Source organism: Microtus oregoni, unplaced genomic scaffold (genome assembly GCF_018167655.1).
Source record: "Microtus oregoni isolate MIOR12 unplaced genomic scaffold, Mior012 000007F_ref0000211, whole genome shotgun sequence".
Lineage (NCBI taxonomy): Eukaryota > Metazoa > Chordata > Mammalia > Rodentia > Cricetidae > Microtus > Microtus oregoni.
This window is the reverse complement of record NW_024543066.1, coordinates 52080456-52108347: the sequence shown is the minus strand read 5'-3', so window position 1 is coordinate 52108347 and position 27892 is coordinate 52080456. Positions and strand designations below refer to the sequence as shown.

The window sequence follows — 27892 nt, the reverse complement described above, 5'->3', positions numbered from 1 at the left end:
GATTGCATTTATACAAAAATTCTAGAAAAAATCCACAGTGACAGAAAACAAATCAAAATTTGGATCATTCTAGCAGAGAAGGGCAGGTAAACTGGGGGAGATGGTCTTTTAAAATATTATATTTATTTATGTTGTAACAGGGAGAGGATATGTGCCATGGTGTTCCTGTAGGCTCTGGGAACTTTTGAGATTCTCACCTTCTACCATGTTGGCCCCCGGGGTCATCAAGTCTGGTGGCAAGTGCCTTTACCTCCTGCGCCACCTCACTATCTTCAGAGATGGACTTTTTTTTTTTTTTTTTGGACAGGATTTCTCTGTGTAATAGCCCTAGCTGTCCTGGAACTTGCTTTGTAGAGCAGGTTGACCTCAAATTCGCAGAACTCTGCCTGCCTCTGCCTCTCAAGAGCTGAGATTAAAGACGTGCACCACCAAGGCCCAGCCAGAGAGGGACATTTTAAAGCATGCTTTTATTGGGATGGCAGTTACACCGATGAGTACACTTGTCTAAACTAATAAAACACCAGGCTAAGTGAAGTCAGCTAGATGTGGAGGGGCGAAGACTGAGCTGAGCTATCGTCATCTGACTTCACGATGGTTTGCAGGATCAGGGATGGTTCAGATCAGGATGAGGGAAAAGCTCTGGAAATCGATAGAACCAAAAGTTGCACCCATGTTGAAATACTTACTGCCACTGAACTGTTCGCTTAACAGTTGTTGGAAGGATATATTAGATTACGTATATTTGCCACAATAAAATTTTAGAACAATAATTTTCAAGCCAAATGAGCTCCTTTTTATTAAGTGACCCTGCTGCTGAGAATTCAACCCAGGTATGAGCCACACCCAAAAAACCCAAGTTGTCTTTGCTTTGAGCCCTGGCTACTGTAGACGGCTGGGTGCTTAGGTGCAATCTGGTGGAGACCGGCTCAGAGCTTGCCTTGACCTCTTGATAGAGGTCGGGGGTGCCTCTCCCTAGAGGGCCGCCAGAGGGAGCCGCCAGGCAGGAAAGAGGGGCGTCGGGTGGACAGCGACGCCGGGAGCCAGGGCCGGTCGGTCGTTAAGCCTGTCACTTTGGGCGGCTCTCCTCGTCCACTTCACAGACAAGCGAGCAGAGGCCTGACCCCACCCGGCCCGGCTCCAGCCTCCCCGCGCGGACTTCCTGCCTGGGCCCGGGCCCAGGCCCACCCCCTTCCTGCCCATGCAGCCGGCTCCCTCCGTCGGCTAGCGGACCCGTCGGTGCACACGCCACATCGAGCTCCGAGTTCCGAGGCAGGTGAGTACCCAGTCCTGGGCTCTGGAGCCTGAGACCCCCGGGATGAAACTAGGCGCAAAGAGCTGAGCAGAAATGAGATGGGGTGGAGGGAGTGCGAGCCGTCTAAGTGAAAAGAAAGGAGATAGGAGATAGAGACAGACACACAGACGCTCAGAGGGAGGGAGGGAGGGAGGGAGGGAGAGAGAGAGAGAGAGAGAGAGAGAGAGAGAGAGAGAGAGAGAGATCCACCTAAGTGGAAAGGAAAGCTACTGTGGTTGTGAGGATTAGGAACCCCGGCCAGGGGAGGGCAGCCTGGAAGTCCTGGATTCCAGTGTGAAGTTTGCTAGAACCTTGGTGGTACTGAAGCCCTGAAAAGTCGCCCTAAATGTTTGCCTTCTGTCCAGCCCTCAATTTCTTCTTTCTGGAGGACTATGAAAACACCGTGCTTGTTTCCTCCTGTAGCTGAGGGAAACATGTCTCCTGGAAAGAGACCTGCTAAGATTTGTAGATTTGCAAGTCCTTTTCCACCTTGTAGGAGAGAGGTCAGCCATAGGCACCTATGGCGTCTGAAGGCTCTGTCTGAACGATGTGGGCCCATCGTCAGGCAGATGGTGGTCCTGGAGCTTACAAGCCCAAGCTCCAGTAAGGACCCCCTCACCTCTCCTTCATATTTGCAGCCTCTAGCCATGGACTCATGACTCCCTGATTTGGTGTTTTAGTAGTGCCTGCTGCCCCAGCTGGGGACTGTGACCCTAGTCCCAAGAGATAGGAACAGCATGTGCTGGCTGAGGTTCCCAGGCTCAGCCAAGTCTCAGCTCCAGGCAGAGCCGGATAAGGGGTCAGTTCTCAACCCCTGCCTATGGAGGCTGTTCTCCAAACCCACGTCCACCCCAGAGTATAACTGTCTGTGTGTCTACAGGTTGATGGGTGTGGACAGGCCTCCCACCCGCCCAAAAGTCTGCCCCTTTCTGCTCTCCAACAGATGACATCTTCCAGAGTCCGCCACCTCCCTGCTTGCCTTTTTCTTCTCAGAGGGGGTGAAGTAGGAGGGTTGACTTCTTCTCTGCTCCACTCCAGCATGCCCTATCAGACTTTCCCAGGATAGGAAACTCTCCCCAGGCACCCAAGATGGCTGCCACAGTGGTGGGGTGCAGGGTGGTGCTCTATATGGGGACAGCTGGCAGAAAGGCAGGAGGAGAGGGGTAGACAGACACAACATGGACACACAGACTGCTGGGACAAGGCCCAGGGAGAGAACTGTGCGTCTAGGAGAGACTGAGAGGAGCCACAGTGGTGGAAGGAGGGGCACACAAGTTGTGCAGGCCTGGGCCAGCCCCTGCTGTGCTCTGGAGGCCTGTGTGACGAAGGGCCAATCACTCACCTCCCTAGGACAGTTCCCCAAGGCGGATGACTAGCGTTCCACACCTGCGCAGAGGTGGGATCCTGAGCGCGGGCTTCTTCCTGTGGCTGCCTGCACCCACAGAAGGGCATCTGGGACTCAGCCCTGTGTTTGAAGGATCTGTGGCACCAAGATCCAGGCTGAGGACTCACATCTAGTCCATCTACATTCAAGGCAACTCAGCGCCCTGCATTTCTGTGCTCTCATCACCTGGGAGCTTGGAGGCCAACCCTGGGTGTGGCAGGTGTGCAGCCGTCCTCATGGCACTGTATCTGGGGGGCTGGGTGGGAGCTGAGGGGGGCCTGTGCTCCGTTCCATGTCCGCCTGCTATGGGTGCTGGCTGGCACTGTGGCAGACAGCCGTGGATAAGTGTGATGAGCAGGCAGGGTAGCTCAGTGGTGCAGCGCTTGTCTAGCTCAAGGACCACGGTTCTGCTTCCAGCACCACCAGGCAAGCCCAGACCAGTGAGAGCCCACTGTGGCCCTGGGCTGAGCTGGGAGGAAACATGGGTCCATGCCAATGGATGTTGGTGCTGTCCAGGGTGGAAGACTGAGAAAGCGGTGGGGAGATGTGTTTGCCACAGAGCCCCTCAGCCCTATCCTCGACTGCAGTGTTCTGCTGACAGCCCCTAGAGTCTGGGTTAGCTCTGCTTGCTCTTAGAGGAGGGACACAGGTACTGACTTTGGCTAGGTCATCCCCGTGTGCCAGGGGGATCATCCCACTTGGAGCCAGGTGGCACAAGCAGACTCAGGAAAAATAACCAGAGCTCCTTTGGGCCATGGGAACCATGGCCATTAAGTCTGCAGGACAGGGAGGGAAGGTGAGGCTTGAGTACTGGGAACTTCTTAGCGGAGGCTGCTCTGCTCTTGAAGCCAGGGGGCAACTGGACATTTGGAGGAGGCTTGAGCAGAGATGGTTGCCTGCTGAGAGGCATGTGGGGCTGTTAACTTCAGTGGCTGTCACAAGACTAGATGTGTGGTATAGCTGGCCTTCCTGCGATGGAGACACACAGGAGGCGGGGGTGGGGGGGACAGTGGCAGAGCAGAGCTGTACTATGTGGTTTTATTTATTATCATTATTATTAATTGATACCAACTCACTCTATATGTAGCTCAGAATAAATTATCTTCCTACCTCAACCTCCTGAGTGTTGGAATTATAAGAAAAAGCTGCCTAGTCCTGCCAGAATTATAATTTCTGAAGATAATCTCTGGGTGGCAGCAAGGAAGGCAGCCAGTGGGGAAGCTGCTCTCATTCCAGTCTAGTGGCCAGACAGCCCTTGGGCCACTCATTTTAGGGGACCCTCCCTACTTTCTCCTCAGTGAAGAGGTAGCCCAGGTGGTAGCCAGGGCTGCGGTGGGACAGCCTTAGGTCATGAGTCAGAATCCCTGCTGGTTCTCTATTTCCTGATGAGTAAACAAGGCCTAGAGTAGCCTCTCTGGCTGCCGTTTCCTGAGCCAGCAGCAGGCCAGCCTCTCACCCCTGCCCGCTCCTGTTGCCCCAGCCTCCAGTCGGCCTTGCTCAGGTTTCCTGTTCCTCCATCCGGCAGACATGCCCACATGCCTGGTGTGCTGGAGCTTGGCTTGGCTGGGTTGGGAGGGGCTCTGTGCTTGTGCTTGTGCAGACTTGTGTGAGGCGCTGCTGGGCAGGTGCCGCTGGCAGAGCCAGCGCTTTTGGGGGAGAATGTGGAGGTGTGGGCTGGGGTCTCACTACATCCGTGTGTCTCAGTGGCAAAGGCAGCTCAGGAAAGGGCACAGAGAAAGGGGGACTCAAGTGCCCATCTCAACATCTAGCTAAGCTGCATGATAGTGTGGGTGCCATGCATCTGTCCCTTTTGGGGGGCAGAAGACATTGTGTGGACTCAATTGTACATGACAGCCTTGACATGCAGAAGACTCTGACCAGGCAAGCAATGGAAGGGAAAAGTGCTGATGAAAAGGGGTGTAAAAACCAGGCCAGGTTTAAACAGTCCTGGTGATTAGGGAGGCTGATATGGATGGAGGCTCAGGGGTCTCAAGTGCTATAACCAAAGTCACACAGCTTGTGACAGGGTCAGGACTAGACACTCGGACTGCAAAATGGGGGAGATTAGGGAGTCGGGTTTGGCACTGCTGCTGAGAGGGGGCAGGAATTCAGGGATCCTGCCCTGGTACTGACTTTAGCTTGAAGATGCACCTGGCAGACAGCCCGACATTCTGGGGATCAGATTCCGGCCCTCCCCCTCCACTCTCTTTCTCCCTGTCAGCATTTTCAACCTTGTTTATTCCCGGATCATCATGGGCTTCTTCAGAAAAAAAAAAAAGAAAAGGACGAAAACCAAAACAAAACCAACTCCAGTTTCTCCTGGATGAATGCACGGGTCCTGAGGATGTCGGGCACAACTGACATGGGTGTTACAGATTGGCCCCAAGAGTGTCACCATTTAAAATTTACAGTAACCCTGTGGCAGAGTACGTTACCCTTCCCCGGAGCTGGGGTAAAAGGGCCAATTCCTGCGTCTTCCTTCCGTCATTCCCATTTGCTGTTTTCTGGTTACCAGCTCCCAGAGGCCCTAGATTCACTTCCTCCTCCTAGAGGCTGGGGTACAGTGAGGGTAGAGGGGCTCTTGGAGAGGGAACAGGCCAGGGCCCAGTGGGACTTGGAGGCTGAGAGGCAGGAATGTAGCTTGCAGCCTTATAGGCAGGAAATGGAGCTGGGCCTGGCCGAGAGCCCAGCAATTTGCATGTGGAGGTGGGAGAGAAAAGTTGTTCGTTTTGACTGCCTTCGGGCTGGCGGGCGTGCAGTTCCCACGCCTCTGATCTGGTTCTGGTGGCAGCCTTCCCTCCCTTCCTTTGGCGGCTCCGGTCCCTGGCCAGCTCCGCACTCCATAACTAAAGCTGTAAAGATATCGAGCCCCTGGGCTTCTTATTTCCATCCCGAAACAGAACTGTTGGGAGGCCTCTGCTGCTGCTGCTGGAGTCTGGATCCCTTTTCTGCCACCCCTGACTGTGGGTCTTGGGCAGGTTCCTATGTTTACTGAGTCTGCTTCCTCCTCTGTGAACTGGATAGCAGCACTTTCTTTTTTTGGTTTTTGGATACAGGGTTTCTCTGTGGCTTTGGAGCCTGTCCTGGAACTAGCTCTGTAGACCAGGCTGGTCTCGAACTCACAGAGATCCACCTGCCTCTGCCTCCCCAGTGCTGGGATTAAAGGCGTGCGCCACCACCGCCTGGCCAGCAGCACTTTCCATGATGGAAGTCACTCTCTCCGCCTGACCCATCTCAGAACAATACAGGCTCACATTTTGCCTGGCTGTGAGGAAAAGCCCTTTGTGAAAACAGAGACTTGGTGGGAGATAAAAGTTGAGCAGAGGGGGCCCAAGAGGGGTCTCCTGGGGCAAGGACCCAGGAATGTAGGACTAAGTCCCTTGATAGGTGTATACTCATAGAGTCTGGGTTCTGCTGGGACTCGAGAGGAGCTGGAGGCTCAGAGGGACAGGCATCAGGTGCACCAGTCATCCCTAACACCCCTTCCCCGCCCCGCCGGAAACCAGCTTCAGAGGCTTTGAGCATTTCTCAGGCTGGGAATGGTCAGGTAAAATCCTTCTGCTTTCTGCTCAGATCCCTCTCCCCCATCTCCCTTTCCTATTGTCCACCCACTGGTCTCTGCTAACCCCACCTGGCTTCTAGCCCTAGACAGAGCAGCTGAAGCTTCCTCCGCAGTGCGGCCCCACCCTGAAGGCCTTTGGGAGGAGGGAAGGTATAGGCCATCTCCAGCCAACTAGCATCCCAGCAGAACTGCAGTTCGGCATCTCCCATAATCCTGCACCCCTGTTCTGTGCAGGGCTGTCCTGAGCCCCCAACTGAACTGAACAGGGAGATGGGACAGCACCTGATATTTCTGGCCTGGAGGTAAGGGCAGGTGACACTGGGAAGTATTTTATGCAGCCAAACTACTTTCACCTTAAGTCAGTCTTCCTGCTATGGGCTCCACCCACCAAACCAAGCTAGGAATAGACAGGCCCATGGGTGATCTCACAGGTGAGCCTGCATTCTGACTACACAAGTGTGGAACAAACTCAGAGTAGGGACAGAGATGTGGAGAGCCCTGGCTGAGGAACACTCTTGGGGGAGTGGGGAAAGTAGCTTGGATCAGTTTGAAGCAGCCCTGTTGGTGGGCACTGAGTCGGGCAAGGCCGGAGGAGGTGGTTTGGGTGCCGTGGGAGAAGGAACCGACTTTGTAGGGTGGGAACATGTTTGGTGGTTTTCACTGGATCAGGTCGTGGGTAGCAGCGGTGCCTCTGACTATGGTGTGGCTCCCTCGGCACAGGGCTGGGCACTGTTCCCTTGACCCATCTCCCCAAGGCCACAATGCCAGCCCAGTAGCCAAGCAAGCTAAATGGGGCCCTGCCACACCTGACAGGATAGTAGGTAGCATGGGGTGGAGCCACACTTCCAGCCAGCAACTGGGTTTCCTCTCTCAAGGGTCTAGATCCTGAGCACTGGGATCCCCGGGACGTCTTCTGGCTTCCCAGGCCCATACTGGCATCACTGGTGAGTTACCTGGTCAACTGAGCAGTGGCTGAGAAGACTAGGGGTTCGGCTGGGCCCCGGGGAGGTGTGAGGTGTAGTGTCTCTGACCCATGGAAGGAGCTGGGAGTTCTTTCTGGGTGGCATAACATGGAGTGAAGAGGATGAAGGGAAAATCCAACTGTTAGGGGGTTAAAGCTGGGCATGGGCCACTGCAGGAAGTTGGGGTTCAGTTAGGAAAGTAGGTGCCCTGGCTGAGCAGAGAGAATCATGATCAGCCAGAATATGTGGGTGGGGGGCCAGGGGTGGGGCTGCAGCAAGCATTCCAGAGATACTCAGGGGCGCAAGGGGCCGGTGACCTCTCTTCTCAGGGAAGTAATGACAAGCAGATGTGGGTATCTCTGGAGAGTAGAGCAGGGAGCCTGGGCGAGCTTCAGAAATGCAGACACAGAGGGGGGCCTGTCAGCTTTTCCTGAGCCTAGGCAGTCAGAGGAGGACTCATCCCATGGGGTCCTGACTCTTCCCACTCTTGGGGTGGGGCCTAGGCTCCTTGAGCTGTCAGAGAATACCAGTGGCTGTGTGGTCACCCAGCTGAGGCCCTATTGTCATTGCCCATGGCAAGAGCCTGCTGACAGTTCTTCATCCAGTGACTTGGACTCCCATCTGCCCACACACAGTGATGGAAACTGGCATCAGATAGGGAACCGTCCCGGCTATTCGAAAGTTCTCTTGGACTGAGCCTAAGTTGGCTTCCCTTAGAACCCCCTTCTTGGGTCCCAGTCTCACACTGTGGCCACCTTTCAGGGTCCTTAGTATTTATTTGCTAGGCTAGGGGGTGGTCAAGTGACACTAGAAGTTGACGTGTAGTGAACGGTACCAGGAGGCTCTAAAAGAGATGAACATTTGGCCAACCTGTGTGTGTGTGTGTTCAGGGGTGGGGTGGTGGGGTGTGGAGTTGTCAGGGAGCAGACAAAAAAGCAAGGTGGTACGGAGTTCCAGGAATAACTAGGGCTGGAGTTGGTGTGCTAGCAAACTGGAACCACGCAAGTGTGCTTAGGAGACTTTTCTGGGGTTCTGGGGGAGCTGGAGTCCTGCCATGTGGACCAGAGGACTGAGGAGGCAGTGGGCTGGTCTCTTCAGCATGTCTACTGTTTGCATTTTTACAGGTGCATCCTCTGGGCTGCTGGCTGCACTGTTCAGTTGCTGTGTGCCCTACTGCAGGCCTCTGCAATGCGGCCACTTCTGCGGCTCCTCCTCCTGGCCTTCGGCCTGGGTCTGACCCTACCGCTCAACTCCAATGATCCCAATGTCTGTACCTTTTGGGAAAGGTGAGAAGGGCCCCAAGCATTATGCTTGTCCCGGACAAGTGACTCCTCCGAGGAGTCTGTTTCTGGTCTCCCCAGCTCTGCCCTTATCTCCGTCTCTGTCCTATCTCTGACCTGGATTTTGACCTGTCCTTGTCTCTGGATCCCTGTGGGAGGGAGTCATTTAGTGTAGACCAAGCAGAAGAGCTGAGTGGGAGAAGGTAGGGACAGGACTGGAAAACAGGGCCCAGGGCAGAAGTTAGCCGAAAGTGTTTCGATTCATTGCTGCCAGCTGGGTCAAGGTTGAACAATCAAGTTCAGTCTTCCCACACTGGCAGGTGCGTGCGTTTGTGAGAGAGTGTGTGGAGATGCCTGTGGCCCTCAGGATGAGAAATGGTTACCTAGGGTGGGAGGAACCCCAGCACGTTCCAGTTTTAGAAGGAGCCTCTAGACAAGCTGGGTGGAGCGTAGGGTAAGGAAGCCCAGATACTGGGGTGTTCGGGTTCTCTCCACGGGAAGCCTGGCCTTGGCTCTCAGCTGGACCCTGCGCTCAGGCTCTGAACTGTTCTCACCCCACAGCTTCACCACTACCACGAAGGAGTCCCACTTACGCCCCTTCAGCCTGCTGCCTGCGGAGTCCTGTGACAGGCCCTGGGAGGACCTCCACACCTGTCCTCAGCCCACGTGAGTGCTTTGTCCTTAGAAGAGTCACTAGCTGCTGCTGTCCCTGAAGGAACATGAGAGGGCCACAGGGATTTAAAGTGTTCACTGATGGAAAGTGGTATTGGCCCAGAAATGATCTGCAAACATCTGAGACAGTTGGAGTAAACCTTTGTATCTATAAAACCAATGAACTGACTGACCAACTAACCAACCAACCAACCCAACTACCAACTAACCAACCAGTCAACCACAAACAACACCACTGCGTCTCAGTAGCAGATGGTGCTTTGTTGAAATTCTAATATGAATTCAGACCACGTTCTGAAAGGAAACATTGACTTCCGGCTGTACCATGGCATATGCCATCAAACCAACACTTAGGTCACTCTTTGCACGAAAACTCACATTAAATTTGAATCACTTAAAAAAAAGTCACTAGCTGGTTGAGGTCTGGCCCCTCTCAGAACCTTTGGTGCTTAGAGGACACTCTGTCCGTGGTGGGTACCCCTATGGCCCATGAAGCTGAGGCTGATGTGGGGCAGAGAGGTCACCTTCTGACCCCTCTGGTGCCTCACTGAGGTGCGATGGGGGTGGGGGGCAGAGGTGGGGCAGCCAGGGTCTCAGCTAAGAGCACTGATGGCCACCACCTTCTGGGCCACTGCAGGATTGTGTATCGGACTGTGTACCGTCAGGTGGTGAAGACGGACTCGCGCCCACGCCTGCAGTGCTGTGGGGGTTACTATGAGAGCAGTGGAGCCTGTGTTCGTGAGTCTTGAGTTGGGTCAGGGTAGGAATGGACTGGGTCCCATCTGTTTGGCTTTTTCCCTGCCCTAGGAAGGGGTATGGTGGGTGGGTTGCTACTGTCTGCTCCTTTAGGTTTCCCGTTGGCCAGTAGCTGTTGCTGGAGTTGTGGCAGGCATAGAAGAGGGGCTGGAAGTGGAGACTGGGGAGACTTTGCCATGGTCTCTTGTTCCCTAGCATCTTGTGAGTCTGTCCTCAGATGGGCCCCTGCCACCTTCTGACCCTGTCACCAGCTCTGTCGCTAGTCCCTGCAGGCCAGTTTCCCAGCCTGACTTAGCTCTCACCTCAGCCCCTACCCTTTCTGACCACATCTCCAACCAACTACCACTTGAGAATTCACCATTTCCCAACAAGATGTTTAAACATGTATACAGGAAGGACTCAGGGAGCCTATGACCCCTGGGGTTGCTCCCCAGGTCTTCATCTCAGACAGAGCTGATGCTTGAGGACCTGCAGGCCCCTCACATGGGAGCCTCTTGCTTCCTAGATCAAAGGTGGGAGGGTGGGATGGAGGTATTCTTCTCACTCATCCCATTTCTGGCCAGCACTCTGTGCCCAGGAGTGTGTCCATGGTCGTTGTGTGGCTCCTAACAGGTGCCAGTGTGCACCAGGCTGGCGGGGTGACGACTGTTCCAGTGGTAAGTCGTTGGTGACCCAGAGATGGCTTTTTATCCGAGTCCATTGCTGCTACCTGCCTTTTCTGGAGACGTGGTGGAGGAGAGGAGCTAAGTGCCTGGTAACTCCCTTCCGTTCTCTGTTCCACAGAGTGTGCCCCAGGGGTGTGGGGACCACGGTGTGACAAGCACTGCCACTGTGGCAACAGTAGTTCCTGTGATCCCAAGAGTGGGGCATGCTTCTGCCCCTCTGGCCTACAGCCCCCCAACTGCCTTCAGCCTTGCCCTCCTGGCCACTATGGTCCTGCCTGCCAGTTCGGTTGCCATTGCCATGGGGCTTCCTGTGATGCCCAGAATGGAGCCTGCTTCTGCCCCCCAGGGAGAACAGGACCCAGGTGTGTGATGAGATCATAGACACAGGACCATATGTGAGGAAATGGTGGAGTTGAGAGACTAAGATCTCAGACCTGCTCTTCTGGGTCCCAGCTAAGCAGCTGCCATAATCACAGTACGAGCAAGTGTAAGGGGGAGGGGGATGTCGTCAGGTGAGGCTGTTGAGGAGGACCGGGGCACACCTGCTTGCAAGGCTACATGCAGACAGGGTTGGGGTGTTGAGCTCGGCAGAGTAGAAAAACTATAGTCGGAGCAGTTGCCAAGAGGGGACCACCTGAGCTGGGGTGAAGGGGTGTAGGAGCCTGCTTGGCGCTACACTTCCTGCTCTCCCAGTCTGCTGATATCAGGGTGTCCTTGGCATTTACCTGCCCCAGAGATTCCTCCTGTGCAGGTAGCCAGCCTTGGGGAGAAAAGAGGGCCAGCTGAAGGTTCTTCCTGATGACACTCTGACCTCACCCCTGTTCCACAGCTGTAATGTGCCCTGTTCACAGGGCACTGCTGGCTTCTTCTGCCCCAGAACCAGTCCTTGCCAAAATGGAGGTGTTTTCCAGGTCGCCCAAGGCTACTGCAGCTGTCCACCGGGCTGGATGGTATGAAGGGTGGAACTGTGTGCTTGGAGTTGGGATTCCCAAGAGAATAACGAGGGTGGCTCTAGACAGGGCTATGAGCCAGGATTTTTTGAGATGGACTCTCAGGACCCTGGAGAGGTTTGAGGGCTCTGAGCACATGAGGGTTTCTACCAGCCTGTGGCCATGAGAAGGGGATTAATGAGTTTTCACTCACAGGGTAACATCTGTTCCCTACCCTGCCCGGAGGGTTTCCATGGACCCAACTGTACTCATGAATGTCGCTGCCACAACGGTGGCCTCTGTGACCGGTTTACTGGGCAGTGCCACTGTGCTCCTGGCTATATTGGAGATCGGTGAGCATGTGGCTCCAGGGAACTGGGGTGGACAAGGAGGAGGTGGAGGAGCCCAGTTTATACAGCCGTACTTAACCCGGCACCTAGGTGCCATGAAGAGTGCCCCGTGGGCCGCTTCGGGCAAGACTGTGCTGAGACCTGCGACTGCGCTCCTGGTGCCCGCTGCTTTCCTGCCAATGGCGCTTGTCTGTGTGAACATGGCTTCACAGGCGACCGCTGCACTGAGCGCCTCTGTCCAGATGGCCTCTATGGTCTCAGCTGCCAGGAACCCTGCACTTGCGACCCAGAACACAGTCTGAGGTGGGCTCTGATGGAGACTGGTTCTCGTTTTAGAAACAGCACCAGGGTATAGGGAAGGGTGGCATCGAAGTCACAGAAGGATCGGGGAGGGGTTTGGGGAGGGAGCAGGAGCGGCCTGGATCCCGCGGAGCCTCTTTGCTCCCTGATCGGACTCTGCAGAGGAAAGGACCTCTGTAAACGGCTCAGATGCTTGTGTTCCCTCCTACGCCCACAGCTGCCACCCTATGCATGGCGAGTGCGCTTGCCAGCCAGGCTGGGCGGGCCTACACTGCAACGAGAGCTGCCCACAGGACACGCACGGGCCCGGCTGCCAGGAGCACTGTCTTTGTCTGCACGGTGGCGTCTGCCTTGCAGACAGCGGCCTCTGCCGGTGCGCACCCGGCTACACGGTGAGGCTGTGCCCCACCAAGGGGAAAGGAGGGGCGGGGTGGGGCTCGACCTCCACTCACGTGGCCCTCTGCTTTCAGGGACCTCACTGCGCTAACCTATGTCCACCAGACACTTATGGGATCAACTGCTCTTCCCACTGCTCCTGCGAAAATGCCATCGCCTGCTCTCCCATCGATGGCACGTGCATTTGCAAGGAAGGTAATGGACTAGGGTCTTTGGGAACGGCGGGGGTGGAAGTGGGGTGTGAAGAAAGCACTACCAGGGCAAAACTTATTGGAAGTGGGCTTGTGGGAATGGATTCAGGATAGTTCCTGCTAGAACACTTTCTTTCTTTGTCCCTTCTCATTCTCCCTGTCCTGTCCTCCCCTTCTCCCTTTCCTATCTTTTTTTTTTTTTTTTGAGACAATATATAGCCCAGGATAGACTCAAAGTCCAAGCACCCATCCTGTCTCAGCCTATGGAGTGCTGGAATCACAGCCAAAATGCCCTAGTCATTTTGCTTTTTTTTTTTCCTACAAAGGTCATACTTTCCTTTAAAGGTGCAGACCAAAAGATAGCTCTGTGCCAAGCACCTCACCCTCCATTCTATAGAAAAGACCCTGACTGAGCCAGCGAGGCCTTCCAAAGGCTAGCACTGTGGCACGTTGGCAACCCTTAGGCTGGATTCAAATCCAGTGGTATCAGACTTAGCCAAGTATCAAGTCTTCAGCCCCCATTTCTCCCTGTTACCCCAAGATGGCCTGGTGGGGTCTACTTTGAGCTTGGGTTTGTTACCAGCCTCTGTTCTGTAGGGGAGACAGGAGGCCCAGGTGGGAGAGAAGACACTGTTGATGGCTGAGCTGCATCAGTGGGAGTCTTTGAACTGTGTTCATGTGTTTTCTCATGCCCAGCTCACAGCATAAAGCTGGCATGACCCATGCCCAGTGTATTCCTTCTTGTCTCCTCTAGGTTGGCAGCGTGGTAACTGCTCTGTTCCCTGTCCTCCTGGCACCTGGGGCTTCAGCTGCAATACCAGTTGTCAGTGTGCCCATGAGGGAGTCTGCAGTCCCCAGACTGGAGCTTGTACTTGTACTCCTGGGTGGCATGGAGCTCATTGCCAGTTTCCCTGCCCGGTGGGTAATCACAGCCCACCTGCCTGGGGGAGGGGAGTGCACAGCACCCCTCAGCTGACTGGCCTGCTCTCCCCTCCATTTGCTCTCCAAGAAAGGGCAGTTCGGTGATGGGTGTGCCAGTGTCTGTGACTGTGACCACTCTGATGGCTGTGACCCTGTTCATGGACACTGCCGATGTCAGGCTGGCTGGATGGGTGAGTGTTCTGGGTGTCTGGGTCTCAGGTCTGCTGTGGAGTTGGGCATGTACTCCACAGGAGGTGACCCTTACTTGTCTCCTACAGGCACACGCTGCCACCTGCCTTGCCCAGAGGGCTTTTGGGGGGCCAACTGCAGCAATACTTGCACCTGCAAAAATGGGGGTACTTGTGTACCTGAAAATGGCAACTGTGTGTGTGCACCAGGGTTCCGAGGCCCCTCCTGCCAGAGGCGTGAGGCTCCCTGTACCCCACCCCACCCCTTGGCTTCTGTTGCTAACTCCTGTCTCCAGGACAGTTAATCCAGGGGAAGGTGGGAGGGAGACCGTGCTCAAGGCCCCCAAGTCACCAGGCACCCCTTTCCCCAGCCTGCCAGCCTGGTCGCTATGGCAAACGCTGTGTACCCTGCAAGTGCAACAACCACTCTTCCTGCCACCCTTCGGACGGGACCTGCTACTGCCTGGCAGGCTGGACAGGCTCTGACTGCTCTGAGTGTACGTAGGGGCTTGTGTGTGAGCGGGAGAGCCTGCTGACTGGGTAGCTGAGCGTGGAACCTCAGTCTCCTGGCTCTGGGCAGAAGGCCTCCCACTCACCTTGGTTATCTGTACAATAGGAGAAATCCTGCCATCACTTTCCTACTGGGAACTGGTTTGGGTGGAGGATGCAGCAGTGAACAAGTCAGAGGGAAAGTTTTCTGCCTCTCTAGAACCTGGAAACAGCAAATCTCATAAAGTCCCCTCTTGGACATATTCTTATTTTCTCTTCCTTTAAAAATATTAATATATAAGCTATTAATTTATTCTTTGAAAATTTCATACATATATGCTATGAGTCTTGATGAAATCCTACTCCCCATCATGCCCCCTAATATATCTTTCTCCTACACAAATGTTCATTCCTTTTCTATAATCCGTTGAGTCTAGTTTGTTTGCCTGCGTGGGGCTGGTGACTGGAACATGGGTCTCCTTCCCCCAGCAGCCGTGGCTGTTTTATCTTTTTCTCACACTGTGTTGACTGTGTCATCTTCCACATAACCATATGATGATAAAGAGATGAGTGGTCTGGGCAGAGAAGCATGTTTTAGAGGGAGCTGCTGCCCAGAGATGGCTGACTGTACTTCTGCCAGGGCCTGAAGTGCTCTTGGTGAAGTATTTGGATTGTTGTTGTGTTTTATGCCTAGAGTTCAGCAGTGTCTACTATTAGATGATTTGCTAGGATCACACACAGATAATGTATTAGGCTGTAATTCCAATACCCTGGCAGGAGGCAGATGTTTGAAAACAAAAACCAAACCTAGGTGCTGAGCCCTCCAGGGGCTGCTGAGAAGCTCTGGCTCCTAGCCCTGGGGACATTGTTCTGAAATGGCTGTTAGGGAGTGGATAGTGGGCCAAGATGGCTGGAGATGAGCATTCCAGCCACTGGTGTGGAGATGCCCTTCAGAGCCTTAGGACCAAGAAAAGGCCAAGCTCAAGACTTCAGAGATACTGAGGCCTGAGCATGCAGAGGGGATGGCTTGGCCCTGCCTGACAGCCCTTGTCTCCTGCAGCATGTCCCCCAGGCCTCTGGGGACTCAAATGCTCCCAACCCTGTCAGTGTCATCATGGTGGAACCTGCCACCCCCAGGATGGGAGCTGTGCCTGCACTGCAGGCTGGACTGGACCCTACTGCCTGGAAGGTACCAACAGAGAGCTAACTCCCTGAGCGTACCATAGCCCTCTCCAAGAGGAGGCTGCAGTTTGCCGGCTCTGTGACCCCTGCTTGCCCCCTTGGTTCTCTCCAGGATGCCCTTCAGGAGTATTTGGTGTCAACTGCTCCCAGCTATGCCAGTGTGGCCCTGGAGAGAGGTGCCACCCAGAGACTGGGGCCTGTGTCTGTCCCCCAGGACACAGTGGTGCACCCTGCAGGATTGGTAAGTTCTTGGACTCCAAAGTTCTATAACCCAGGGTCCTCATACCGTTTCTTTCTTCCTTCAAATGCACCCACGTTCACTAGTAGAACTGAGGTGCCCGTCTCAGTGCCCACTTTTTCTCACAGGAAGCCAGGAGTTCTCCACCATAATGCCCACCTCTCCTGTGACCCATAACTCACTGGGTGCAGTGATTGGCATTGCCGTACTGGGGACCCTTGTGGTGGCCCTGGTAGCCCTGTTCATCGGCTACCGCCATTGGCAGAAGGGAAAGGAACATGAGCACTTGGCAGTGGCTTACAGCTCTGGGAGGCTGGATGGCTCAGATTATGTCATGCCAGGTGAGCTAGGGTTGTGCTTAAGTGAATGATAAGCAGTGGGGTGCTGCTGCCTGTTCCCCATGGGATTTGTGGGGGGGGAGGATGGAGGGAGTCAGGGGGGTCACACTGCTGCTGTCCTGGCCTGATGTTTGTCCTGCAGATGTCTCTCCGAGCTACAGTCACTACTACTCCAACCCTAGCTACCACACACTGTCCCAGTGTTCTCCTAACCCTCCACCCCCTAACAAGGTCAGTGCCTTGGAGGGTGTGCTCTGGGTGTGGGTGAAAGCCTCAACCCTGTTCTCTCCCTGAGGCATTGTCCCTCATCAGGTTCCAGGCAGTCAGCTCTTTGCCAGCTCCCAGGCATCTGAGCGAGCAGGCAGAACCCATGGACGTGATAACCATGCTACACTGCCCGCTGCCTGGAAGCACGGACGAGAGCCCCATGACAGAGGTAGGTGCTTGGAGACAGAGGCTGAGGAGGTGGATGTGTGCAGCCTCACATGCTGGGTCATCTTGGTGGAAGAGCCTAGATCCGGAAGATGCCTGGAAGGGGACCAGAGGTCTGACTTTTGTTTGATTTTCCTCAGGCTCCGGCCACCTGGACCGAAGCTATAGCTGTAGCTATAGCCACAGGAATGGCCCAGGACTATTTTGTCCTAAAGGTATGGAGCACAGAGACAAGGAAGGGAAGGGAAGCTGGGTCAAGGAGCCGGTGCCTCTAAGAAGCCTGATTTCCTTCCTTGATCCTTAGGTCCCACCTCGGAAGAGAGACTGAGGGCAAGCATTATGTCCCTGAGCAGTGAGAATCCCTATGCTACCATCAGAGATCTGCCTGGCCTGCCTGGGGAACCTCGAGAAAGCAGCTATGTGGAAATGAAAGGCCCCCCATCAGCGTCTCCTCCCAGGCAGCCCCTTCATCTCCGGGACCGCCAGCAGCGGCAACAGCAGCCACAGAGAGACAGTGGCACCTATGAGCAGCCCAGCCTCTTGAGCCATAGTGAGCCCTCTCTGCCCCCAGCAGGGGATACAGGGCACTGGAACATGGGAAGCAGGAAGGGAGAAGGGGAAGGGAGAGAAGAAGATAGTGGCATGATACGGCAAGAGCAAGGCCTTTGGGTGGCTTGACCTCAAACCAGGCATGACATTCGGAGAGTTGCCCTGCTTCTTGGAGTCTGTATCTCACCTGAAGGTTGAGTATTAGAGATGGTGCTTGTTTAGCACCAGAGAGGTAGAATTAGCATCCAGAAAAGTGAGACCGAGTTGTGGTCGGTATCCTTTGAGGTGGACAGGGTAGGGAGAGCCAGGGAACGCCTCGAGGAGTTAACTCATCCTTTCCTCTCTTTCTTCAGATGAAGAGTCTGTGGACTCCATGCCCCCTCTTCCTCCAGGCATGCCTCCTGGCCACTATGACTCACCCAAGAACAGCCACATCCCTGGACACTATGACTTGCCTCCGGTACGGCATCCTCCATCACCTCCACCTCGGCGCCAGGACCGCTGAAGTCAGCACTGCATGGAGCAATGCCTGTATACCCTGCCAGGAGAGGGACTGGGCCGGCAGGTCACGAACAAGCACATTTGATGAAGTGAGCAGAGAGACTAATGTCGGCCTTCAGCTTCCACCAAGGAAGATACAAGTTGACAAACCGTCTAACTCCCTTTTCCCTTCCCACAGTTCCTTGAATCCCCAAGGCTCTGTGGACATCATTGGTGGGCTGAATGTTGTTGTATATCGTCTGATTTCAGACTGATTTTAAAAATATGTGTTGGGTACCTTTTCTGTATATATACCAGGTGGGACTGTGTCTGCATCTGGTTGGCTTCAGACGGTGCCAGGCACAGTTCTGCCTTCTGTGCTTCCCGGGTAGCCAGACTGGCTCCAACAGCAGACCCTCACTACCTGCTCACCCTTTACTTGGTAATCCTCCATGTTTTGCTCAGAGGATTGCGCCCTGCCTGTGGTGTTTATCTTCCTGGTACTTCTTGGGCTACATACAAACTTCCTGTGCCTCAATGGCCCTGCAGCCTACCTCTTTTTGTCTGCTTTCTCTCTTTTCTGGAGTAAAGGCTACCTGGTATCCTTCTTCCTCCCCCAGGGACTGGCACATCTGAGTTCAGCCTAGGTCCTGTGTTATCTGTTGACTCTTGTCTTTCATATGTCCCACAGAGTGCCGGCCCCACCCCTCTTCTCTCTTCATAGCTACGGATGCTTCTTCATGCACCTGTAAAAGGCGAGAATGGTGCCAGGCAGGGCTTGGGCTTGTTTTGTTTTTGAAACATTGTCTCACTGTGTAATCCTGGCTGTCCTGGAACTCACTATGTAGATTAGGTTGGCCTTGAACTCAGAGGTCTTTCTGCCTGTGCCTCTTACCTGCTGTGTTTAAAGGTGTGTGTCACAGTTACAGGAGGTGGGGGCGGGGCTCAGTCTGCACTCAGATGTGATGGCCACATTACTAGATTAGCCTCTGCCTCCCCCTAGTGGCAGGAGTACTGTTTATGCTCACTACTGTTTTTCCTTGGCGCATGGTAGTCAATAAATATTCCTTTAAAAGCTTAGTGGCTGAATGACAGTACCAGTGATAGCTGTGGTAAATACTAGTACTTGTGTTCTCAGTGTCCCTCAGAACCTAGTTTGGAGATCTCTTCAGAAGTAACTTCCCTGCAGGGAGTCGCACCAATGCTTGAAATGCTGGGCTCCATGTCAGGCTAGAGGAAGCAAAAACTTCAAAGAGGCCCAGGATAACAAAATGGCAAGGATGGGACCTCCTGGATCAAATCATTACTAGACTGAGCCTCCAGTCCTCCAGTAACCTGCATAGAGCCTGAGCAGCTAGCTTGGGCCCTTACCACTAGGGCCTCTCTCTAGAGAATGGACCTGAACCACCCTTCTGAGTGTTCTCCATGCTCAGTGTTGCCCCACTCCCCACATCTCCATGAGTAGGGACTGTTAGGCGCTCGCCCACTCAGGACAAGCGGATCCTGTGCTGCCTGAGCCCAGCAGTACCAAACCACGCCCACTCGCTCCGGCCCAGGGCAATCAGGCATCTGTCTGTCTGCCTCGCGCAGTCTTTGCCCGTTGCTCTGGCCACAGCCCCACCCACCCAGACTCGTTGTCTTGGAGAGAGACTCGCGCAGATCCTGCAGTTGCTGGCCAACTGGGTCTGGTGAGTGGCGATCCTCAGGGCGAGGCCCACAGAGTCCTGCCTCATCTTGCCTCTCACTCAAGGAGTCCAGAACCACCAGAATGTCAAATGAGCCGAGTGCTACGGGGACCTCACCTAGGACACCACGTCCCGGGGCCCAAAAGTCATCCGGTGCCATAACCAAGAAGGGGGAGCGGGCTGCTAAGGAGAAGCCAGCAACTGCCCTGCCTCCAGTGGGTGAGGAGGAGCCAAAAAATCCCGGTATGCTGGCAGGGCTGAGGCTGGGTTGATCAGCCCAGAACTTTGCTTTATTATTGTTATTAAATTAAATCTGGTCTGGAAGGTGCTATATAGACGAGGCTGGTCCAGAACTCAGAATTTTATCTCTGCTGAGACTAAAGGTGGTCTCCTCAGGAGTTGGCCTTAAAGAATACATATTTCCTGGGGATGCTGACATACCTCATTAGATGTGATAAGATATGCCAAAGAAGACTAGGGCGGGGTGGGAAGACCCCATGACATTGTAGGAGGGGCTCTTGAGCAGAGCTATAGATACTCATTTAGCCAATGTGGCCATGGACACAGTTCTGCTTTGGCATATTTAAAGAAAAGTATTAAAGTTAGATGAACAGGACCATGGCTTTTCTTGTAGAAAGTGACAGAATCTAATTTTCACCAATTAAGTGCAAAGAGAAAATTGTCAGGTGTCTTGATACACATTTGATGCTTTTGTTAGCAAAGAGGGTCAGGACCCTGCTATCCCTGAAATGGAGATAAAACAACCTGGGAAAAGATTCCAAGGGTCCACCCTTTGCCAGGTGCTATCTCCATGTCCATGCTAGTGGCCAGGACAGGCAGATTATGAACTGGAGAAAAAGCATCTTCCATAGAGAGGACAAGATAGCACTGAATTCCCTGGGCATAAATGGTGCACACTTGTAACCACAGCACTTGGAATGCTGAGGCAGCAGGCACTTGGGTTCCTGATAAAACCTGGGCTGTATACAAAGCAAGGGAGAGGAGAGGAGGGCAGTAGTACGGTGAGCTGTGACAAGGAGCTTAGTCCAGGGACAGTGATAGCTGGCAAGGGCGTGGAGGTGCAAGGGGGTGGGTCAGGCTCCTGGGAGGTAGAAGTGAGGGGCCCAACACAACCGAGTACCAGGTTCCTAGTCTGAGATGCTAGCTTGGTTGAGATGGGATTTATGGGAAGAAAGCAGGAAGGAGGAGCATGCGAGGTGGACCTTCAAGAGTGAGGATCCACAGCGGTAATGAAGGGTGGCTATGGTGTTGGGATGTTCAACCCTGAGACTCCCTGAGACGGATCAGAAGTCTGCCTGAAGAGGGACAAGGAAAGCCCAAGCAGCTTTGGCAGATACAGGGGAGAACTCGAGTGACAAGCATACAGGGACCCTGGGCAAGGGCAATATGGAGGGCACAGAGGTTTACGGTTGCCTGGCAGGGGCAGACATGAGTCTCACATGAGGTAGAGATGCCTGATATGTGTGTAGATTTAGAGGAAATTCCATCTGATGGCCCATTTCTCAAACTCGGAAGTGGAGCCATTTTAGCATTGGTGGGGGAGTGGAGGAGGACAGATTAAGTTCCTTTGAAACACTACACATTGGGAACAAAACTGTGAGAGCCCAGGGCAGCCAGGAGGGTGCTTTCACGCTTCTCAGGTGATTCCTATGGATGGTAAAGTTTGAGGGACTCACTCTTGAGAGGTGAGTGATGCCAAAAAGGACGAGGGGCATATCTAATAGAAGAGAGGCAGCCTGAGCATGCACAGGGCTGTGCAGGGGCCACCCAACTCCCCCCGTAACTCGGTAAACAAGGCTAAGTGGCTGAGCATTTCCTATGATAGCTGGGCACGGGAGTAAAGCTCCCCTCACCTTTGCCTCAAAGAGCTTGGTGTGTCATGCAGGCTCTGGGTAAGCTGGGACACAGTCCTCTGCTGGTGGCCTGGGTGCTGCTGTGGGTTATTGGTTTGGAGGAGCCTGGGCTACCACGCAGAGAACTGAGAAGAGCAAGGGTCTCTTGGGGTTGCCAGACACCAAGTTTGCAGAGCCTCAAGATGGTAGGCGGTGGGCAAGACTGAAGGAACGGAACTTATCAAGGCAATGAGGATTTTCAATACTTAGAAACTCTAGGAGACTGACTAGCAATACTATATAAAAAAGTGTTAACAGGTCAGCAGCTCTGCTGGGCAGGCCTTGTCCCCCTCTGTGAGCTCTTGCTTTCCTCCAGTGTTTTCAGCATAGGTCTTAGCAAGGTAGCTTCCACCTTGGAGTCACTGTGAGTGTGGAGGTTCCCACGCTGAATGCGGGGCTCACTCTGCTGCCACCCCGCAGAGGAATACCAGTGCTCAGGGATCCTGGAGACAGACTTCGCAGAGCTCTGCGCACGGTCAGGCTACACGGACTTTCCCAAAGTCGTCACCCGGCCACGGCCCCATCAGAACTTTGTCCCTTCTGCCTCCATGTCAGAAAAACCCACCCAAGGTGAGCCACAGCCCACCCAGCTCACTCACTGGCGGGGCACGCTGCAGCTGCGGTGCCCTTATACTGCACCGTTTTCTAGACGACCAGCGGCTGTCGGCATCCTGCAGCCAGAACAGCCTGGAGAGCAAATACGTGTTCTTTCGGCCCACCATTCAGGTGGAGATGGAGCCAGAGGACAGCAAGGCAGTGAAAGAGATCTACATCCGAGGTGAGTGCAGCCGGCTGCCTCTGCCACTCCTCTCCAGCTCCCCGCTCCACTGGCTCCGCCTCTGCCACTCCTCTCCAGCTCCACCCCCCCCCCCCCCCCCCCCTGGCTCACAACAGTTCACAACAAGCCCCTCCCAGGCCTGAGATACGTTTGGCCTTTCTTCAGGTTGGAAAGTTGAGGATCGGATTCTGGGTATCCTCTCCAAATGTCTACCCTCCCTCAGCCAGCTGCAAGCCATCAAGTGAGTGGCGCTGTGGGAGGTCAGCCTCTGGCGGCTGGGAGGGTGGAGTCCAGCTGTTTCTGTTTCCAACACCAGCTTGTGGAAGGTGGGGCTGACGGATAAGACCCTGGCCACGTTCATCGCCCTTTTGCCTCTCTGTTCCTCCACACTCAGGTCAGTTGCGGTCAGGCCCCAGTGCCTAAGGGGCCTGCCTGGGGTGGGTGAGGGGGAAGTGGATACCTACAGAGTCAGCAAGTCTGTTGGAAGGGATTCCCACCTGAGACCACTATTTTAGTCTACATGGCATCCACAGAGCCCCTTGAGGTCCCATCCTCCCCATGAACCCCACCCTTCTTAGAGATCATCTCCATGACTCAGTACAGCGAGGAAGAAGAGCCAGGAACAGATGCTGCTTTGCATATATGGGGGTGTGGATGTGGAGGAGTAGCTCATGCACTTCCTCATGAGGCTGTGTGCTAAGTTAGCCTTCTAGGAATCACAGGGTGGATGGGTAGAAGGCAGAGCCAGGTTTAAGATAGCCTACAATTTAGTTTGTTGCTTAGCTGTCTGCCCCTTTCCAGGTTCCTACAGGGCCCTAGAGTTAACATCCTCACTTCACAAATACCCCTCAGTGCTATCCATGTGGGCTTTCATCCTGCGAATCAGATAGATGTGCTGAGAGCAGAGCCCTCACATGGTCATACTTTCGGAATATTTTAGTCATTGGGGGATCTCCTTAGACTGTTTTCTAGATGCTCTCAAAGAACCAGACTTGCACTGTTCCCCTCCCCCTTGCATGGCCTCCCTGCTGATTCCTCGGATCCCTCTCACTCTCAGGAAGGTATCTCTGGAAGGGAACCCACTGCCGGAGCAGTCCTATTACAAGCTCATGGGACTGGACAGCACGTGAGACTCACTGACTTCACTTTCCTTTCTTGGCCTATCCCCCATTTGAAGTTATCTTCAGTCCTCACCTTTCCGTCTCCAGGCGCCTTTAATTCCTGCCCCTCCACCTATAGATCAGACAGAACCAAGCCCCAGAACACTGGTTCTCCCTGTCCCTGTCCCAGGATCGCTCACTTGTCTCTGAGGAACAACAACATCGATGACCATGGGGCGCAGCTCCTAGGCCAGGCACTGTCCACACTGCACAACAGCAACAGGACCCTTGTTTCACTGAACCTGGGATTCAACCACATTGGAGACGAGGGCGCAGGCTACATTGCAGATGTGTGTACTGTTGGGCAAGATGGACTGGGGACGCTGACTTGCCCTTGGCTTACAGGACTCTCTGTTCTCCAGGGCCTGAGGCTGAATCGCTCTCTCCTCTGGTTGTCCCTGGCGCACAACCGTATTCAAGACAAGGGAGCACTGAAGCTGGCCGAGGTGGGTTTTTGCATGCTTGGCAGGGCAGGGGGCGGGGAATCTGATGCAGGTGTCTGATGCAGGGAGCTGGACTTGCCTCAGGTCCTGCGCCCCTTTGAGCTGACCCACAGGGAGGTGGTGGAGAGGAGGCGTCTGCTGCTGGAGAAAGGATCCCAGGAGCGGTCACGATCGGTGAGGAGCTGCCTGGTCCTAGGAAGGCTGCTTTTCTGCCCACTGCCCATGACTCAAATTCCCTTCAGCCTCTTGCCTTTCCGGATTCTGGAGACCCAGTCTCTGTCAAACCCAACTTGGTGCTGTAACTACACTGCCACTCTGGCCGTTAAGAGTGTAGTTAAGAGAAAAGATACCATCAGATCACCTGGGCTTGAAATCCTCTCCACATTGTCACTGCCTCAACTAAGCAGGTAACTTACTTTCTTCACAGAGTTGAAATGATTAAATGAGTTACTGTAAAGCATTTGAAATACTGCCTAGAACTTAGCTCAACAAAAGCTGCTGGCTGGGCACAATGCAAACCTTGTCAGTTAGGAGGCAGATGAAAGATGAGTTCAAGGACAGCCAGAGCCACAGAGGGAGACCCTGACTTTAGCCAAGATCTGGAGGTACTGTACAGTACATAAAGTTCTTGCCTGCCACACACAGGTGCTCGGTTTGATCCCTACCACTGCAACAAACCATCCTCCTCATCATCAATAAAACAATTCAAAGTGAGCTATTTCCCTCCTGTGATGGAAACCTGAGCCTCCAGCCTAAGCTCACCCGTTCTGGCTCCTTGCCAACAGCAACTTTGTCCCAGACCAATGGCCAGGCAGGGAAGTGGGGAAGGACAAGAACCTATTTCTTTCCTCTGTACCCTCCCAATTTTGAGTGCAGCCTTCCTCCTCCCGACACGGGGATTCCAAAACGGAGCGTGAGAAGTCTCAGATGATGGGGATCAGCAGTGTTGCTTTGGCGGAGAAGCCAGAAAAGATGCAGACAGTGAAAACACCTAAGGGCCTGGGCAAGAAAAAGGAGAAGTCAGGGGTAGGTGTGCTGGGTGAAAGGGAACCTTGGGCCTTGAATAGGCAGGGGAGGAGCTTCTATGGTGTAGAGGGCAGGCAAGTCTCTGAGGCTCAACCTTCCTACTCTCTCCCTCTGGGAGGCAGGGCATACATTTTTCTTACACCCTTCACAGGAAGTTGTAAAGAAGGAGGAGAAGTCGGGCTCTGGGCAGTCACCCACACAAGGAACCCCTAAGAAAGAAGATGCCACAAAGGCAGGCAAGGGGAGTAAGTGTGAGCACATTTCTCTGGGGATCTTCCCTGTGGGAAGAAGAGCCTTAGAGAGCATGCAGGAGCTGGCTTTGGCATGGCTATGTCTGCCAGGAACAGTTCTGTCACGTCTCTCCTTGGGCCTTATTTATTCCTCACCTTGAAATGAAGAGTGACTCCACTTGGCCTCGACACTGTGACCCACTACCTTACCTCTCAGGACTAGACCTGTGGCTGTCCAGCTAGAGGGGAGCTCACTACAGGTTTTCCTCACCCAAGTCTCAGAGTTTGAGGACTCCGCCTTACCAAGACCCTTTCTCAGGGGAGTTTGGGTGGTGTCAGGGGGGTCTGCTCTGTGCATTCTGGCTCCTCTTCTGGTCCCAGAGGTCACCATCCCCGAGCAGAAGATGAGCAAGGGAAAAGGGCCCAAGACGGGGAGCAAAGAGAAGCGCAGCATCCTCCTGGAGTCCGAGGTTCGTGCCGTCCGCGGTCTTCACTGCTTTGGCAGTGGTCTCTGTAAGCTCTCTCCAGCCCACATGGAATCCTATCTGACCTGCACTTTCTGTGGAGATGACACAACTCCCCATTTCCCTTCCCATGCGGCAGTCAGGCCCCTTTACCTCCTTGTCTAGGAGGATCCCCAGTTTGGATCTGCTGTACACCTGAAGCTCTGTTCTCTAAGGTCTTCAGCTCATCACCTGCCCCTCCAACACTGCACAGGAACAAAGGGTGCTTTTGCCCCACAGGTGCTAAGACACTTTGTCAACACACTGCCCCATGCAGGATCAATCATCCTTAGGAAGCCTTCTTTGGGCCATCTACTTCCTGGCTCCCAGTTCCTCCAAGTCCTCCATCTTGTCCTCTCTATTCTCTCTCCTGTCACATACTCCTGGAAGGGAAAGCCTTCTGGCATCCAAGACAACTTCTAGCGGAGGATGGCTTTTTATTTCCCACATGACAGTCTTTGCATTGGGCAAACTGTCCCTTCTCATCAGGACCATCAGCTTCCCAAATGCTTATTAAAACCTCAGTCCCTCGTGAACTCGGGGCTCCAGGGCCCCAGCCCCCGTCTTCCTTTGAATGTCTGTACACATTCAAATTTCACTCCCAGGTTGCCTCTTTTAAGGTCTCTGCTCTTAAGGGCCCAGCCACACTACATTCCTGTTTAATCCTCTGGTTCCCCACACCAAGGAATTTTTTGAGGGTATGGCTTATTTATCTTTGTTTCTCCAGCACCTAGGATACATCCTGAATTATAACCAGCACTCAAAACCTGTATGTTGAATGAATGAATGAATGACCTGTTGACCAGCTCCCCTCTCCTCTGCTGCAATTAGTATTCTGCTTTAGCAGCTGGTTGTCGAAGCTACAGAGATGGTCAACCCTCTCCTGGAGCCTGTGGAGCACCGAGATGGGAAAGTTTTCATGCCTGGGAACAAGGTCCTTTTGCACCTCAACCTCCTCCGTATGTTTGCAAGCCTTTACCTATCCTTACCGCGGGACTACCCAGGCTCCATTTTGCTAAGGGGTGCCACCAAAGCTCTTTGGGGTGTATTTGAGCTGGAGTTGAGAGGAAGTGCTAGGTCAGGGAGGGCTTGAGTAAGATAGCTAGGTGGGGAGGAAGGTGTGAAGTAGAAAGAATTGGGGTAGAGGGCTAGTTAAAAAGCCAGTCCTGCCTAGTGAACTTGGGGATGGGGAGTCAGGCTGCCAGGTGTGATACCAGGTACCACTGTCTGTTTCTCCTCTCAGGAAACCGAATTACAGAAGTGGGGCTGGAAGGTTTCCTTACTGCCGTGCAATACCAGGTTCAGGTCTCCAAGCCCAAGAGTTCATCCAAGGGTCCCTTGGGGTTGCTGTGGCTATCCCTGGCGGTGAGTTCCTGGCACATTTACAGAAGGTTTCATTGTCCTGATTCTTTGTTTCAATGCAGCAACCTTTGTTTTCTGTTGTCATCAACGGCATGACTGTCCTACCATGCTCACCAGTCCTAACACTGTAAAGGGCATTGTTTCTCCTGAAAACAAATCTTCATTCCTTCTAATGTTCCTTTTTTTTTTTTCTTTCAGAAAAACTGCTTTGACCCACAGTGTCCAACATACACCATGATTCAGGAACTGATGCTGCCAAGGGACCCTGTGAAGGCCAAGGTCAGGGAGGAGGAGGCCACAGCTACCTAGGCTTTCCATGGGAGACACCTTGGACCAGTATCAGCCTATTGCTGTGCTATTCTTTGAAAATCACTTCAGAACTGTTGGGAACATTTGGGCTCCTGAGTCTGTTCATATTGCCTGGTTAGACATGGCAGAGTGGTGGCCTGAATCACACGGTATCTGTTGGGGGGATGAACTGAGCTCCTGGCTCCACCTCCCGAGTGCTCCAGCAGCATCCCCCAGCCCCTCTCTGCCAGCATGCACACAGCTGATGATGGAACTAGGATCCATCCCCCAGCATCCTTGCTGCTTATCTCCAACCCATGTGTTTGCCTGGCTTGTGAGACAAATGCACTCTGGAGAGGGTACTGTAGTCATATTTGCATAGCAAAGGCCAAACATTAGACATGGCAGGTGAGCAACCTGAAATCATGGACATCCAGATCTGGGACTGCCAGGCTGCCTCTAAATTCTGGAGAGCCCATGCTAACCTACAGGGACTCTCCAACCTCTTTCATCTCTTGGCCCTCTGCACTGGCTGCTGAGTGGCTCCAGGGACATCTCTCTCCATTGCTCTGAGTCCCAGACTGATCATCCATGGTGGCTTCTCCAGTTACATCTGCCAGGTCCCCTGTCTTCAGCCCTACTTGATCAACAGCTATGGCTGTTGTATGGGATGTATGGGAAGGAGAGGGATGAGGGCAGTGAGGACTGTCCTCTTCACGCTGTGCAGCTGAGGGCAGGTTATGAGATCCTGTTCCTTTGGGTGAAGTAACCACAAGGTTACTGGTCTAACCTCTTTTGAGAAGATACACCCCCAAAACTTTGGGAGAGGTGACAAGACCTGGTGTGGGATGGTGTGGCGGGGCTTTTCTGGCTCCCTCTACCCATTCATGACCAGTCACAACCAACATGCCCTGTATCAGTCTAAGAATCATACAGCCACAATGGAAGA

The 27892-nt window shown here is 53.8% G+C and overlaps 2 protein-coding genes across 3 annotated transcripts; both read left to right on the top strand.

The window, feature by feature from the left end:
• The first annotated feature begins 6422 nt into the window (after positions 1–6422).
• Pear1 (platelet endothelial aggregation receptor 1) lies at positions 6423–18629 on the top strand. The gene is made up of 24 exons (XM_041655684.1): positions 6423–6539; positions 7113–7181; positions 8324–8485; positions 9041–9145; positions 9789–9889; positions 10471–10563; positions 10691–10934; positions 11402–11522; positions 11718–11854; positions 11942–12154; positions 12369–12543; positions 12622–12742; positions 13493–13656; positions 13748–13850; positions 13938–14084; positions 14219–14344; positions 15397–15525; positions 15631–15759; positions 15885–16097; positions 16237–16325; positions 16407–16530; positions 16667–16741; positions 16831–17076; positions 17429–18629. The coding sequence occupies exons 3-24, from the start codon at positions 8388–8390 to the stop codon at positions 17578–17580; spliced, it is 3105 nt and encodes a 1034-aa protein (XP_041511618.1). The 5' UTR covers positions 6423–6539; positions 7113–7181; positions 8324–8387; the 3' UTR covers positions 17581–18629.
• Positions 18630–19323: 694 nt separating this feature from the next.
• Positions 19324–27750, top strand: Lrrc71 (leucine rich repeat containing 71). Of its 2 annotated transcripts, none has more exons than XM_041655311.1 (15): positions 19324–19483; positions 21574–21723; positions 21803–21931; positions 22097–22172; positions 22248–22325; positions 22989–23057; positions 23222–23381; positions 23454–23537; positions 23619–23708; positions 24411–24560; positions 24712–24805; positions 25172–25260; positions 26141–26252; positions 26537–26658; positions 26854–27750. In XM_041655311.1, the coding sequence occupies exons 1-15, from the start codon at positions 19324–19326 to the stop codon at positions 26962–26964; spliced, it is 1674 nt and encodes a 557-aa protein (XP_041511245.1). In that variant the 3' UTR covers positions 26965–27750. The 2 variants fall into 2 exon arrangements, with proteins under 2 accessions (XP_041511245.1, XP_041511244.1); XM_041655310.1 differs by having other exon boundaries at positions 26138–26252.
• The last annotated feature ends 142 nt before the right edge of the window (positions 27751–27892 follow it).

Excerpts from the sequence above, each read along its gene's own strand:
- Pear1 (XM_041655684.1), top strand. The coding sequence starts at position 8,388 with ATGCGGCCACTTCTGCGGCTCCTCCTCCTGGCCTTCGGCCTGGGTCTG. Across the intron at positions 14,085-14,218 it reads AGGCCCCTCCTGCCAGAGGC|CCTGCCAGCCTGGTCGCTAT; the intron begins GTGAGGCTCCCT and ends CCCTTTCCCCAG. Across the intron at positions 16,531-16,666 it reads ACGAGAGCCCCATGACAGAG|GCTCCGGCCACCTGGACCGA; the intron begins GTAGGTGCTTGG and ends GATTTTCCTCAG.
- Lrrc71 (XM_041655310.1), top strand. The coding sequence starts at position 19,324 with ATGTCAAATGAGCCGAGTGCTACGGGGACCTCACCTAGGACACCACGT. Across the intron at positions 24,806-25,171 it reads CACAAAGGCAGGCAAGGGGA|AGGTCACCATCCCCGAGCAG; the intron begins GTAAGTGTGAGC and ends TTCTGGTCCCAG. Across the intron at positions 26,659-26,853 it reads TGCTGTGGCTATCCCTGGCG|AAAAACTGCTTTGACCCACA; the intron begins GTGAGTTCCTGG and ends TTTTTCTTTCAG.